This window comes from Cornus florida, unplaced genomic scaffold (assembly GCF_030987335.1).
Source record: "Cornus florida cultivar Cherokee Brave unplaced genomic scaffold, ASM3098733v1 CherokeeBrave_3.0.0_Hap2_Chr08, whole genome shotgun sequence".
NCBI classification, from domain to species: domain Eukaryota; kingdom Viridiplantae; phylum Streptophyta; class Magnoliopsida; order Cornales; family Cornaceae; genus Cornus; species Cornus florida.
This window is the reverse complement of record NW_026775578.1, coordinates 40,109,638-40,126,114: the sequence shown is the minus strand read 5'-3', so window position 1 is coordinate 40,126,114 and position 16,477 is coordinate 40,109,638. Positions and strand designations below refer to the sequence as shown.

General features: G+C 36.7%; 1 protein-coding gene across 1 annotated transcript; it reads right to left on the bottom strand.

Annotated features, from left to right (window-relative positions):
• Positions 1-2,523: 2,523 nt before the first annotated feature.
• LOC132270101 (secreted RxLR effector protein 161-like) lies at positions 2,524-3,240 on the bottom strand. Its single transcript, XM_059771306.1, has 2 exons — positions 3,036-3,240; positions 2,524-2,753 (listed from the first exon to the last, which is right to left on the bottom strand). Exons 1-2 carry the CDS (start codon positions 3,238-3,240, stop codon positions 2,524-2,526), a joined length of 435 nt encoding a protein of 144 aa, XP_059627289.1.
• Positions 3,241-16,477: the final 13,237 nt, after the last annotated feature.

The following is a 16,477-nucleotide window of genomic DNA, read 5'->3' as shown; positions in this document are numbered from 1 at the left end:
TCTCCCTCAGGAGGTGGCCTCGGAATTGCAAGAGCCTCACGACGCTCCATTCCAGCTCGTAGCTCTGCATTTTCTTTCCTCAAAGCGTCGATCATGTTCATCAGCTCATCGAGCTTCGTCTGCTGGTCGTTCTTCAAGGATTTGAGTTCGCCTCTTCGATCATCATTCCAAATCGGAGCAAAGTCATTAACTGCAGATTTCTTGATCAGATTGGAGTTCCGCTAACGCACATACACCAGATCTGAACTCACACTTGCTGAATTCAGTCCGCTACTGGCCGGAGTCAGTAATCGTAACAGATCGCAATTGTGCAGTTCGCCGGATCAAGTACAGATCTGATCTGCTTGGATCAGACGCTAACTTCGCGAAATCAACCGAAGCCTGGACTCATCGAGACAAATCGTATTATTGCCAATGTTGATTCAGCTTTCGTAGATTAATCGTCTTCCTCGCAGAGTGCTTTGAATCGAATCGATCTGGAACAACAATAATGAATCCTTCCTGTTCTTCCCATAGACGGCGCCAATTGAAAGTACAAAGAATTTCCCCCAATTTCAGAAAGAGAAAATTTTCACTCCCAATCTTTTTTTTAACCTCTTTTCCCTCTCGATCTCCCTTATTTATAGACGGTTACAACCTCCTCTGGCCTCGGCCTTATCTGCTCTCTTTGCCTGGACTCAACTTCTCTCATTTTAACATGGGCTTCTGCAACAACTTTATGGATCTGGGCCCATCCAACGTGAACTTGCTCCATCCTATCTATCCATACCCGACCTGTCCTTTGCAATACGGATGATACCAAGCCCAGGTCATTTTGGTGTCCTCATACACGAATACATGTATACATTGAACACAAAGCTGGTATATTTGTGATTTTAGTATTCACCATTTGGATTTGGTTGTAATTCTCTGCTATACAATATCTATTTTATTGCGGTCAGCTGGAGTTTTACAAGATTGTATATACATAGCATACTTTTTTTTTTTTTTTTTAATTCTATTTTTTTTTTTTTATCGAAATTTAATAAATGCGGATCAATAACATAACTGATGTTAATGTTGCATTTTTCCATTTCGCCGTTGTTGGAAACCTCAAGTGATGATGTTTTTATCTTAACAGCAAAGCTTGTATGACAATGATGATCGGCTAAGAATGATGGACACTTATCTTTCTGTTTCAGGTACCAATTTCTCATCTCTCTGTATATATAAAATATATAGCTAGGTATGTATTTTGGTGTATTATAATAAGTGTTTTTATATATTAATTTTAGGCTTCTACTCACTCTAAAGATTAGCTTTGAAAGATATTGTCACCAATATTATTTGGTTCCAAAATGACAACTGAGTTGGCCAAATGTCACTAACATAGTGGTCTATTTTCAAATGCAATCTGTAGTATCTGATTCTCTATAATCATTTTAGTCAATTTCATATTAATCATGGAATTAATTAAAGAATCATCTTGGAATATGTATGTTTGTAGAAATGGCTGGAGTTCTCTCTATTGGGGCTTCTTTAGCAATCTTTTGTATTAATTTCCGCGGAAAGTTATTTTGGATAAAAAAAGTTTGATGGGGAGTTGGGAGACAAAATAAATTTTAAAGGTACTGTGATGAATATATGTGTATATATAGAGTAATATTTAGAGAGAAATAGATGAGATAGTAATGGAAACTTTCATTGATATACTCGTGAAGTGTATCTCAGAACAATAGTTACATGAGTATTTATAGGCACAAAACAGAGGCTTTCAGTGTAAGTTCCAAGTGCAGCCTTTCTCCTCACGCCAATGTATATAGCTTACTTTGGAAGTTATTTCAAAAAGTCTTCCATCATCATTTCCTGTGGACATCAATATATATAACACTCCCCCTTGGGGTCCACTGCACTACACTAAGAATATGCCTCTTTAAAACCTTACTAAGAAAAACCCAGTGGGACAAAACCCTAGTGAAGGAAAAGAGTACAATATTCTTGTGTATCTGAAAATGGTATTGCATAGATTAAAACTGCCTCATTAAAACCTTGCCAGGAAAACCCAGTGGGATAAAACCTGGACGAAGGAAAACGAGTACAGTATGCTAATACCTCTTTGATCAATTGCTCCCCCTTATTAGTTCAACCCTGAAGATTCTTTAGTTGACGCATTCCAATATTGTCCACTAACTTCTTAAATGTTGTAGTTGGAAGCGCTTTAGTGAATAAATCTGCTAGATTATCACTAGAGCGTATCTGCCAAATATCGATATCACGGCTCTTCTGGAGCTCGTGTGTGGAAAAGAATTTTGGTGAAATGTACTTGGTTCTGTCACTTTTTATGTATCCTCCTCTTACCTGTGCAATACATGTTGTATTATCTTCATATAATATTGTTGGACTATCTTTGATTGAGGAGAGTCCACATGATTCTCGAATATGTTGTATAACAAATCTCAACCAAACACACTCTCTACCTGCTTTATGAATTGCGAGTATCTCAGAGTGATTTGAGGAAGTTGCAGTCATGGTCTGTTTCATAGATCACCATGATATAGCAGTACCACCACAAGTAAACAAGTACCCTGTTTGTGATCGGGCTGTGTGAGGGTCAGAAAGATAACCTGCATCTGCATATTCGATCAACTGGGGCTTTAATTGTCTTGAATAAAACAATCTCATATCAGTCATTCCCCGAAGGTAACGCATAATGTGTTTGACTCCATTCCAATGTCTTCGAGTTGGTGCAGAATTATACCGTGCTAGTAAGTTGACTGCAAATGCTATATCAGGTCTGGTTCAATTTGCAAGGTACATTAAAGCACCGATTGCACTAAGATATGGTACTTCAGGACCAAGAACTTCTTCGTCTTCTTCCAAAGGACGAAAATGATCTTTCTTCACATTGAGTGATCAGACAATCATTGGAGAACTCAAGGGATGAGCTTTATCCATATAAAAGCGCTTCAGGACTTTTTCGGTGTATGTTGACTGATAGAAAAGAATTCCACTTGGTAAATGTTCGATCTGCGGGCTGAGACAAAATTTTGTTCTACCAAGATCTTTCATTTCGAATTCTTTCTTTAAATAATTAGCAGTCGTGGTGAACTCTTCAGGAGTTCCCACAAGATTTAGATCATCAACATATACAGCTATAATGGCAAATCCAGATTTTGATTTCTTGATGAAAATGCATGGACAAACTTGATTATTCACATATCCTTCTTTGAGTAAATACTCGCTGAGTCGATTGTACCACATGCATCAGGATTATTTCAATCCGTACAAGGATCGTTGTAACTTGATGGAATACATGGTACGTGGTTTCAAGCTATTTGCTTCAGGCATTTTAAATCCTTCAGGGATTTTCATATATATATATATATATATATATATATATATATATATATAAATATATATATCACTATCTAGTGATCCATATAAATAAGCTGTAACCATGTCCATCAGACGCATATCCAGTCCTTCTGAGACTGTCAAACTGATCAAGAAGCGAAATGTGATTGCATCCATCACAGGAGAGTATGTCTCTTCATAATCAATACCAGGTCTCTGCGAGAAACCTTGGGTTACAAGTCAGGCTTTGTATCTTACAATTTCATTTTTCTCATTATATTTTCTTACAAATACCCATTTGTACCCTACAGGCATGACATCTTCAGGTGTCTGGACTACAGGTCCAAATACTTCACGTTTTGCCAATGAGTTTAGCTCTGCCTGTATTGCTTCTTTCCATTTTGGCCAATCATTTCTACATCAACATTCTTCGATGTTTTAAGGTTCAGGATCTTCATTAGCACCTGCAATATCAAGAGCAATTGCAAAGGAGAATATATCGTTAATAATAACTGTATTTCTATCCCACAATTCTCTATAGTTTATTGAGATCTCATTATTTTCAAATACCAGTGCCTCTTCAGGGGCTTGTGCCACTTTCGGGGCTACTTGTTTATAAAATTTAGATTGATTAATCATTTTTGTTGTTCCTTTTACAAGTGTGACCTCTTCAGGAGCGCTAATTCCTTTTGCAAGTGTGACCTCTCCAAGAGCGCCAATTTCTTTATTTGATTTATCTTGTACTTTCCTCTTCCGGGGAATAGTGTCTTTTGCACCGACTGGTCTACCACGCTTCTGGCGTGTCTTAGATGCATTTGCAACAACACTGACAGACTGTCCTACAGGGACATCAATTCTTACTGGAATGTTTACAGCTGGTATATGTGATTTCATCACTTTCTTTGTGTCAGTGACTACATCGGGTAATTGATTTGCAATACTTTGCAAATCAATGATCCTTTGAACTTCTAGTTCACATTGGTTTGTGCGAGAATCGAAATGAGATAAAGTCGAGACATTCCAATTAATAAATCGATGCTCTTCTGGTTTTTTCTTTTTTCCCCCTAATGGATGGAAAACAGTCTCATCGAAATGACAGTCAGCAAACCGTGCCATAAACACATCACCTGTCATATGTTCAAGATATCTAATAATAGATAAAGAATCAAAACCTACATAAATACCAAGTCGTCGTTGAGGACCCATTTTGGTGCGTTGTAGGAGTGCAATAGGAACATATACAGCGCAACCAAAAACTCGTAAGTGAGAGATACTTGGTTGTTGACCCATCACAAGTTGTAGTGGTGAAAAACTATGATATGCAGTTGGTCTAATGCGAACAAGTGATGCTGCATGTAATATCGTATGTCCCCAAGCAGAAACAGGTAGTTTAGTTCTTATAAGTAATAGATATCGTATGTCCACAAGTAGTTTAGTTTAGCTATTAACTAAAGACGTTTGATAAAAGATTCTGCAAGACCATTTTGGGTGTGAGTGTGTGCAACAGGATGTTTAATAAGGATGCCAATTGACATGCAATAGTCCTCAAATGATTGAGATGTGAATTCTCCGGCATTATCAAGACGAATAGTCTTGATTGGATAATCTAGAAATTGTACTCGTAATCGGATTATTTGAGCAAGGAGTCGAGCAAATGCAATATTACAAGTTGAAAGTAAACTTACGTGTGACCACCATGTTGATGCATCAATTAAGACCATAAAATACCAAAATGGTCCACACGCTGGATGAATTGGTCCACATATATCCCCTTGAATTCGTTGTAAAAATGGTGGGCATTCAACAACAACCTTGGAAGGTGATGGTCTGACTATTAATTTACCATGTGAACAAGCAGTACAAGGATAATCATTTGCTAAAAGAATCTTCTGGTTCTTTAGTGGATGATCATGTGAATTTTCAATGATTCGGCGCATTATTGTTGACCCAGGATGACCAAGGCGATCATGCTAAAGTATAAAAATATTTGGATCGGAGCACTTCTGGTACGTCACTGCATGTGACTCAATTACTCTTATATTTGTATAATATAACCCAGAAGATAAAGCAGGGAGTTTTTCTAATACATGCTTCTGGTATGTAATACAGAGATATTCAATACCCCCTTCATTTATAGTCTCAATATGATAACCGTTGAGACGTATATCTTTAAAGCTTAATAAATTTCTTTTAGATTTTGTAGAGTATAGAGCATCATTAATATTCAATTGTGTTCCACATGGTAACACAATGATAGCTCTTCCGAAGCCTTCAATTAGGTCTGCTGGACCTGATATTGTATTGACACGAGCTTCAACTAATGTTATACTTGAAAAATATTTTCTATCTTGGAGTATAGTGTGTGTTGTTGCACTGTCTGCCAGACATATATGTTCACCATTTATCTTGGGTACAGTCAATGCCTTAGTCAGATCCATGTTTCTTTATACACACAAAATATATATTTCATTACTTCAAACTTGAAATACAAACTAGATTTATATGCAAGATAGCCAAAATAAAAACATACTAGTACAACCTAGATAGAGACATATTGATACAGATAAGCTAAAACAGACAAGGGATAACATGCTAGAGAAGGACACATTAATTGGTATGGACATTTCAATCACCAATCAAATGATCACTACTACCACTAGTATCAGCAAAGAAGTCAGAAACATCAAAGTGAGTAATATCAGTTGTTAAGTCGTCATCCACAAAATTCATTTCAATTTCTTTTCCTTTTCCCTTATCATTCATTGAGGCACGGTAAAGATCAACTTGATGTTTGGGCGCACGACAGGTACGCGACCAATGACCTTTTATTCCACATTTATAGCAAGGCTTGTCATCATATATCTCAGGAGCTTTGTTCTGCAAAGCTTTTTCTTTTGCCTGCTTGGTCGCATTTGAATTCCACTTCTGGTAGGACGGTGTGGAGTTCCTTTTGGGAACCAATGAGGAATTATGACCACCACGATTATTATAATTATTTCTATTGCAACCACCACGACGTCCGCGTCCACGTCTATGTCCCTAATCGTGAAATGATGACACATTCGCTTCTGGGAATGGTACAGATCCAGTGGGACGGGACTGGTGGTTTTGCATCAAAAGCTCATTATTATGTTTAGCCACCAACAAATAATAAATCAGCTCAGAATATTTGGTAAATCTGCGTTCTCTATATTGCTGCTGAGGGAGCACATTTGAGGTATGAAATGTGGAGTATGTTTTTTCCAACATATCATCATCAGTAATTTTTTTCTCCGCATAATTTCAATTGTGAGTTGATTTTAAACAAGGCTGAATTGTACTCACTTACACTTTTAAAATCCTGCAATCGCAGGTGGATCCAGTCATAGCGAGCTTTCGGAAGGATCACAGTTTTCTGATGCTCATATCGTTCTTTCAGATTTTTCCACAGTGTAAGTGGATCCTTAACTGTGAGGTACTCTACTTTTAGTTCCTCATGGAGGTGATGGCGAAGAAAGATCATGGATTTTGCGCGGTCCTGCAGGGACACATTATTGTTTTCCTTAATTGTTTCTCCGAGATTCATGGCCTCCAAGTGAATCTCGACATCAAGGGTCCATGATAAGTAGTTTTTGCCCGAGATGTCAAGTGCCACAAATTCAAGCTTGGTAAGATTTGACATTGTGAACTATAAATGATAAAATAACATAGTTAGAATTATTTCACAAAAAGAATAATCAATTTGAGATTATAAAAATACTTCAGTCACTATAGTATGATTTGTCAGTATATTATATAATGTCAACAAGTTAATTATGTGCTTTCAGTAAACAAAACAATAGCAAAAAGACAAAATATGTTTACACTAAAAGGCATATATAATTTATATTTCTACGTTTTACAAAACTTCAGGTTTGTAAAGGTACTCCGTGTAAATGACTTCAGGTCAAAGAATTTCAGATTCATTTGGACTTCAGGCCAACAAATTTTACGAAACTTTGGGTTTGCAAAGAGTACCAAATATTTGTGAAACTTCAGGCTCACAAATTCTCAAATTCCCAATTTGTCATCTTCATTTCTGTAATGGTATGTACCCTTGTAGAAATGACTTTTTTACTTATAAATATTTGCAAAGATTTATGCGGGCAAAGATAATGAATGGAGGCTTTTAGAAATCTTTATTCCATCTAGAACTTCTGTTATATCTTAATTCATAACTTCACATGCTTCAATTTTTATTTTGTGTGTATATATATATATATATATTTTCCCTTTGTTTTGGTTCCAAACCTTTCTATAATAGTATATTTTATGAACAAAATTCAATAACCATTTAGGAAAGCAAAAAAATTTTCCTTCAAAATCCAATTTTGTAACATTCTTATGTTGATTGGCAAGTACTTGTTGGAAGCATTGTTGCATTTCCCATGCTATTGTGTCTTTGCATTGATTGTGAGAACAATCAATGCTTCCAACAAGCAAGTAAGAACACAATATTCGAATCTGACACGCCATGTTGCCTCAAAATTTCAATGTTGGAGAACGTATTAGCACTGCGATAGTTCTCTACAACACTAGGAAATCGTTTAAAGGCGGTGATAAACTTATGATGTGAATCAAATAAATTGATGAACAAAGTGAAAGATGGGATGATATGGTTCGCCAAGCTTCGTGTCAGTATAAGTGGGTAATTGGACACTAATATGGCGAGCTCAGCGCTGGAAATGCCGGTGGAGTAAAAGAAGTCGAATTTGGACAAAAGCTTTTTCTTGGGATCCCATAAGAGAAGTTGTGGGTGTTTTCTGATGACAGATGTGACCTGGGTTTTGCTGAATCCATGGTTGATGAGGAAATTGAGAACTGAATCTGGGTTGTCTAGGGTTTTAAGATTGACCTTTTTGGAAGCTGAAATGGCGGTTGCTGGAGACAACCCACATGAATTGATGAGGTAATTGACTGTAAACGAGTGTTGATTTGTGGAAGTTGAGATGGATTTGAGAGATGATGACAGTGGAGAATTGGTTTGTAGGGCATAAAATTTGTGGATTGTTGAGTGTAAAACAGAAGACCAATTTCAAACGAACAAGCATTTTACTATATTCATAAATCATTGGAGAAGAAATGTGATTGTCACTGTTAGAGAGGAACTCACCTGATCGTTGGTCAATCATTCATGGGTGCTGTTGAACAGAAGAACCGCCATAGCCAATCTCCTTCGCTTCTCTAGGGTCGTCATGATGATATGACTTCACTTCCTATTTTAACCTAATTCATGATTTGGTCTGGGCTTGACGTCTTTATGGACCAAACTGGACTAGGAGTTTAGGCCCACTGTCATTCATTTGGAATTGGGTGTACTTTATTCAGATGACAATTAATTAATTTTATTTTTGTTTTTACTTTATTAGACCGAACTGGACTAGTAGCTAAGGCCCATCTAAGCTTCTGCTAGGCCCAAGGCGTCGTTGTTGTTACAACTTTCAAACTTTGTCTTGGGTACATGCATACATATAGTCGAATATTGCTTAGATGGGCTTATTGTGGCTAGAAAATAAGAAATGAGGGTTTTTTATTATTTTTTTTTTATAATTTTCCCGAAAGGGAATAAGCAATGTTAAATTGAGTAAGGACTTTCAAAACTAATCACCACTTCTAAATATCTAGGAAATTTAGGAAAATTACAACAATCAAGTGTTGTTGTGTTTTTTTTTAGGCGGGAGGAATACAATTGGAGATTTAAAATTTTAACAGATTTATTTTATTCCATTCAGAATTAAAGCAAGGAAGATCAAATACACAGTAAGGGTTTCTGTTCGTAAAATTTGTGAAAAATTTCAACTAATCTGCAGGCGGGGATGAATTATAGTAATTTATTCCAACCCGAGACACAAAACAAATGCAATGATAATCTTTCTAGAAGAGACTCTTTAAAAGACCCGATGTAAAAATAAACAGAAAGGGTCTGTTTTGACATGAAATGGATATATCCATATATCTATAACTCATATTTATGAGATGATAAGATATGACAAAAGGTATACCAAGAATTGGTTCACGTAGAAATGCAATACATTATTAATTTTTCTTTGTAATTCTTTCTTTAGCCAGCTTTTCTTAATTTTGATTTTCTAAATGTCTTTTGAAATTATTTGTTAATCATTCCATTGATGTTTCCATAATCCTTCATACTACACGTTAGAGATAAATTTGATTACTAATTCACTACTATATAATAAATAAATAAAAAATTAATAATTCTTTTAAAAATTTACATACACTCTTCAATTGCATATTAGCAATTATGTTGAACCTATACAAACTACAATCTCTCTAGATGCAGCATCAACAAATAATGAATGAGATCATTTCATAATGTGGTCCAATTATGCAAATCATTACATATTTCATGTTGCAGTTATAAACCGTCATGAAATTTTTTTCAACCTCATCTATCAGATGGGCGGGCATAAGCAGTACACAACACTATATTACACTTGGCTGGTGCAGTTTGTAGATACAGCGTGACTTATAATAGTTTAGGCCCACTATCAGATGATTCAGATTGAGATGATAAATAATTAGTCTGTACATTTTTTTTATTATAATTTTTTTTATTTTTTTTAAAGATAGGATGGTACATTGGTAAATGCACTATCTTGAAGATATAAATAGGAGCTAACGAGCCCTTCCGGTAAACTCATTAGCACCAATAGGGAGAAAAAAAAAATGCATTTGTTATTAAAAGAGAGGTTATTCGTTATTCGTGCTCCCTTGACTTCGCTTTCAGCGGCTGAGTCAATCTCAACGATGACTTCGACTGTCATACGAATCACTCCGACGATTTCTTATCTTCAGCAAACCGATCTTCCTTAGGTTTCTTTTTCCGCTTCGTAGCCGCCTTATATATATATATATATATATATATATATATATATAAATACACACCGTACCGCACAATCCCTTTTTTCAACCTTCACCAGAAAACCACTCAATCTCCAATTAATCCTCTTCTAGCCGCAAGACCTAATCATAAAAGCTACAAATTCCGTCGCAAAAGCCTCAAAAATCTGTTGTCGCCGATCACCAAACCAACCCAATCGCAACTGCCCAAAAAATACATGTTACTTTTTCAATCAATTACCCTCCAAACATCGACATTTGCAACAAAACAAATTTTTTTTTTTTTAATGTTTTCCCACCTTTTCGTCGTTCTTGTCGTCGCCAGAGTTGGAGGTTAAAGAAAAAAGAGGGAGGTGGATTTGAGAGAGAGATGGGTGTTGGCGGTCGTGGACGGTGGAGGTGGTTGTGAGGGAGGAAGAATCTTTGTGGGGGAAAGAGTGGTGGTGGCGGCGGTGGTGATGGCTGCCATGGACGGACGGTGGAGGTGATATTGGCCATGGGTAGTGCAGGTGGTTGGAAAGAGAGAGAAGATGGACGCACGTGTGTGTGCATATATATATATATTCACACACACACACAACTATATGAATATTCATTGAATAACAATAAGGTTATTTTTCTCTTCCTGAATTTTTACCTAGTCACGTGACACAGTGCCTTTTTTTGCCTTTAAATTTCACACGGCCATCTAACATTTTGCAACAAATTGAAAAGTTGAAGGGGTCAAGTGTCTTTATGATAGTTCAAGTGGTTTTTTTTTGAGAAAGAGAAAAATGTTCAAGAGTTTAATGCACTTAACCCTAGGTTTTATTAATAGGTGCACAAAATTTGCTATTTTATATTCAATAATAAGTGTTTAATGAATCGTTTTTACTCCTTCTGTCCGTCACAGTTTCTTAAACAGGACATCTTTTTTATTCTTATTCTTGCTTTTCATGTTTTATAGGGGCTGATTTTGAAATGAAAAGAAAAGACAAAAAAATGAAAAAAAGTGATAAATTAGCTTTTAAAGGTCTTGAGTTTAAGACTTGATTGCAACCACAATATATTAGGAAGATTTTATATACATTTTGATAAGGAGAATTTAAACAAGAGATAAGATGACGTGATTCAACAGGGTAAGGATAACTTTGGCACAATTTGAAGTTCAAAGGGGTAGATCATATCCCTAACAAATCTATCAACAAACGGATCTCCTCTGATCTCGCAAACGAACTGAGGGAGAACGGCTATAAGAATGAGATCCTACCAGTCAATCAGGTAAGACGAAAAATGATTATTAAATCCCTACTTTTCTTTTAGACTTCCGGTGACCAACTTGATCATCGGATAGCTCTTGGCAGACACCACACCGGCGCCTGTTAAGATTCATCGATCTTCTACTCTCTTCTTTGCAGGAAAACGGTGTCGTATCGGGCCGCGTGAATTTCTTCCCCAACAGTTGGCGCCGCCTGTGGGAAACGACGATTCCCTTAAATCAATAAATTACTCGGTTGGGTATATGCATTTGCGGTCTGGTATAGTAACTGGAGAAGAAACATCGTTGCAGGGATTCAGTCAAAAAGAAGGGTCGGGTGAACACCTAGACGTCCCAAATGACCAAGAATGGCTTGCAACATTGGTTGGAACTACAGGTCCAAACTCTGAATCAGGGTATGGACCAGTTGATCCAGCAAAATGCAGCGATCCTGCAACATCTTATCCCAGTGGGACCACCACCTCAACAAGAATTATTCGACCCATATTCTCCCAATCTGAATGATGGGGGAGAAAACGAGTAGGACCTAGAAAACGATCCTCCTTATGAGTTCGAGGCAGAACAAAGCCAAGTCAGGAACCTACACAGAGAACCTCATCTTCCGCCTCCTCGAAATCCCTAGCCTCAAATAGGCATAACCTTCTGTGTTGAGGAAAAGACAGAGAAAGTTATCTATTTCGACCTGCAGATCGAGGATCTCAAGGCGAAAATGGAAGATGTAATGCAGGTTATGAAAGGGAAAGGTCCAGCCGCCATAGATAACATAGTTCAGATGACCAACTTGCCATTCAACCCTGCCGTTATGAAATGTCCCCTGCCTAGCAAGTTCAGGATGCCCTCGTTCGAAAGCTTTGATGGGACCAAAGATCCCTTCGATTACTAGAGACCTTTTAAGCTCTTATGCATTTACATGCCATGCCAGATGAAATCATATGCCTAGCTTTTTCCACTACACTTAAGGGATCGGCAAGAGTTTGATTCAACAAGTTGAAGCCAAGAACCATCGACACCTTCGAAGAACTGAGTAAACAGTTCGTGAGCCACTTCATTGCAGGTCAGAGGCATAGGAGGCCGGCCACCAACCTGCTTACTGTGAAGCAACAGAAGGAAGAGTCGATCCGAGAATACATCACCCAATTCAACACAGAGATGTTGCAGGTAGAAGGGGTGGACGACAAGGTGGCTTTGACCGCTTTCATAAGAGAACTCCAAACCTCCAAATTCTTGTTCTCCTTATCAAAAGAACCTCCTACCATCATGGCAGAGTTGTTGATCAAAGCACAGAAACACATGAACACTAAAGACGCCATAAATGCACAGAAAGGAAAGGAAGGAGAGGAGAAGAAGAACTCAGCCCCTCTCGCAGGGATGAAAAGGATACCAAATATAAAAGATCATTCTTCAGCCAAAGCAATAGGACATTACGTGAGAAAGATTCAGATAAGTATGCTGACTACACTCCTCTGAATATGTCAATTGACCATATTTTCTTACAGGTCCAAGACAATGCGCCATTGAAATGACCACGGAGGATAAAGTCTGATCCAGCGAAAAGATCTCGAGATAAGTATTGCAGGTTCCATTGAGATCATAGGCACACTACGGATGATTGTTTTGACCTTAAGAATCAGATTGAGAAATTGATTCAAATGGGTCACTTACAAAAGTTCGTTGCCAATAAAGGGACAAACCCTAATAAGCGCATTCTAGGGCAGCAATCAATTGGGGAAATCAGTATCATCTCTGGATAAGTAGACCTGGGAGAATCCAACTCGGCTCAGAAGGCTAGCGTGATAAAAATTGTCTCACAACTGGAATTAGCCTTATCAAGTCATTCAAAATAAAGACTGTGGGCATCTCAGTTAATCATTTTAAATAAAAGATAGCTCCCTCACGTGTTATTTTGTTTTCCAATAAAGTCACCGTCACCAATGAGATGGATGACCCTTATTTTTTACGCAATAAAATATTATGTTTTCAATTACCTATAGGGATGGCAACGGGGCGGAGTTGGGGTGGAGTTGGCTAAACGTTACTCCGCCCTGTTAAAAAATCCGTCATACCAACTCTGCTCCAACTCTAGGACGGGTTCATAATTGGTATACCATCTCTGTCCCTACTTCGATAGACAAAATACCGACTCCGCCCTGCATACTTCGTTTAATTGCGGGGCGGAAGCGGGGTGGAGCGGAGGCGGATTATGCCTCTTTTTGATTTTTGTGTTGGCTACAGTTTTATAATTTTGATTTGTGAACTGAAGGGTGGAGAGAAGTTAGAGACTCAGAAAGGTAAAGTTGAATTGATTCATGGACTTGGGATAGAATACTAAGATCTTGAATCCTTGATTGATTGATTCTTGAAGATTGAATCATGTGCACAATTTTAGAATTTAAGTAAGTAGTGAGTTTAGTGAATATTTAGTCAAAATATATTAATGGACACTTAACTTAAATATATACTATATATATATATATATGTATATAATCAGGGCGGGGGCATCACTAAATCCGCCCTCTCCCCAAATCCGCTTTGGGTTTTCAATTCTTTTACCATATCTGCCCCAAACCCATTTATGGAGCTACCAAATTCGCCCCATTAAGAGCAAAGCAGGGCGGAAACCCGGCGGGTCGAAGGAAATTGCCATTCCTAGTTACCTACCTATGTGGTAATTAATGCTTTACAGAAAGTTAACAAAAAACCAAGCTCCTTTACTAAAGGGATTAAACGAGTAAAGCTCATGAAAACAGTTCCCTTACTAAAGGGACGAGCTAAGTGAAGCTCGTAAAAATAATTCCCTTACTAAAGGAACGAGCTGAGTGAAGCTCATAAAACCTAATTCCCTTACTAAAGGGACGAGCTGAGTGAAACTCATAAAAATTAATTCTCATATAAAGAGACGAGCTGAGTGAAGCTCGTAGAAACTAATTCCTTTATTAAAAGGATGACGAGCTGAGTGAAACTCGTAAAATTTATTCCCTTGACAAAGGGACGGGTTGACTGAAACCAATAAAATTTATAAATAGTATATTGGATTTTCAAAAGAAAAATCCAGTTTTACATTACTAAGAGTCATTGACCATGAGTTTAAACCCATGCCCTTCTAAATAGAACCTTGATTTGGTATCTGTATTAATTCCACCATTGGGAATAGTACCCGCGGGAAGAGAGCCCCAGACAAAAAAAAAAAAAAAAAAAAAAAACCTTACCCGGGGGAATAGTACCCAAGGCAACATTACCAAAGGGAAGAGTGTCCAAGGGTGCCCAAGGGAACATTACCCGGGGGAATAGTACCCAAGGGAACATTACCCAAGGGAAGACTGCCCAAAGGTACAAAAAAAATAATAATAAAAAATAACCCGAGGGAATAGTACCCGCGGGAACAGTACCCGAAGGTAAATAAATAAATTTTACATTCCCAAAGCTAAACGAGCAAGCTTAGGAATGGAGGGCAACTGATAAGAAGAATTTAAACAAGAGATAAGATGACGTGGTTCAACAGGGTAAGAATAACCTTGGCACAATTTGAAGTTCAAAGGGATAGATCATATCCCCAACAAATCTGGTAACAAACGGATCTCCTTTGATCTTGCAAACAACTGAGGGAGAGCGGTTATAAGAGTGAGATCCTAACAGTCAATCAGGTATGATGAAAAATGATTATTAAATCCCTACCTTTCTTTTAGACCTCTGATGACTGACTTGATTGTCGTAGAGCTCTTGGCAGGCACCACACCGGTGCCGTCAAGATTCATCGATCTTCTACTCTCTTCTTTGCAAGAAAACAGTGTCATATCAGGCCGTGTGAATTTCTTCCCCAACACTTTTTATTTTTTATTTTTCTTCCTATATTTTAATTTTCAAATTCTTTTCTTTTTCCCTCATAGTTCTTCCCTTCTAAACTCTATAAATAGGAATATATGTAGAGGAGGTGGAGGGTTACAAAATAGAGAGTGTTAGATATTTTATATTGTATTGCATTCTTTTTCCTTGTAATTCTTTCTTTTATTCGAAGGAAAACATCTTTATTTCTATGTTTTATTTTATTGTTAATATGTTAGCTTAAACACCTCTTCTCGAGGGAAAGATGAAGCCACCATGGCTGCCATGTAATTGAATTTCTGTAATGTCTTGTTTTAATTTTCTTCTTTAAAACATGTCTTTTATTCTTCTATTGTGTATTCTTAAATTGATAACAAAATTAAAGGGAGGATTCTTCGTAAACTAGTTAAAGATAATTCGAAGAATGTCTATTTCAATTTATGAAAGATATACTAGATTAAATAAAAAATTGTTCTCTTCTATATAAGCAAGTGTTGTTTAACTCTATATTTTCTTTCATCTTTTCAAGTTGTAATTGAATTGATGAAGTAAATTGCTTATAAGAGCACAATTGACAACTATCCCACTAGTGCGTGTTTATGTATATATATATATATATATACAAACCCCATCCTTTTTTCTTGTGAATATATAGTATATATAACTAGGATAGAGAAAGCTATATATAAGAACAAAAGTGTACGCATGTCTGTGGAAATGTTGTTTATGAAGTAGGGAAGGTGATGATCCCAAATAGAGAGGGAGATCAAGAAAGAGTGACTGACGGAGAGTATATAACGAGGGTAATATTATTTTTTCAGATTTTTTTATATTTTGGAATAAATGGGATTAAAAAATTAGGGGCAAATTTAACTTATTGCAAGTTTTAACGGTGTTAGTGACGGAAAAGTAAAATTAGACCTAAGTGATAGTAATTTTTGAAAGATATTTCAATGTGATATTTGGCCAAACTTAAATGTGTGTTAATGAAATTAACCCTTTCTTTTTAATGTACATTTTTCATATATATATATATATATATATATATATATATATATATATATCTCAACAAAAAATATAGTCATGTGGAGAAAATGTATAAGTTAATCATGCACATGACTATATTTTCTCCACATGACTATATTTTTTGCTGAGATATATATATATATATATATATATATATATATA

Excerpts from the sequence above, each read along its gene's own strand:
- LOC132270101 (XM_059771306.1), bottom strand. The coding sequence starts at position 3,240 with ATGTGGTACAATCGACTCAGCGAGTATTTACTCAAAGAAGGATATGTG. Across the intron at positions 2,754-3,035 it reads ATTCGAAATGAAAGATCTTG|TCAACTTACTAGCACGGTAT; the intron begins GTAGAACAAAAT and ends TAGCATTTGCAG.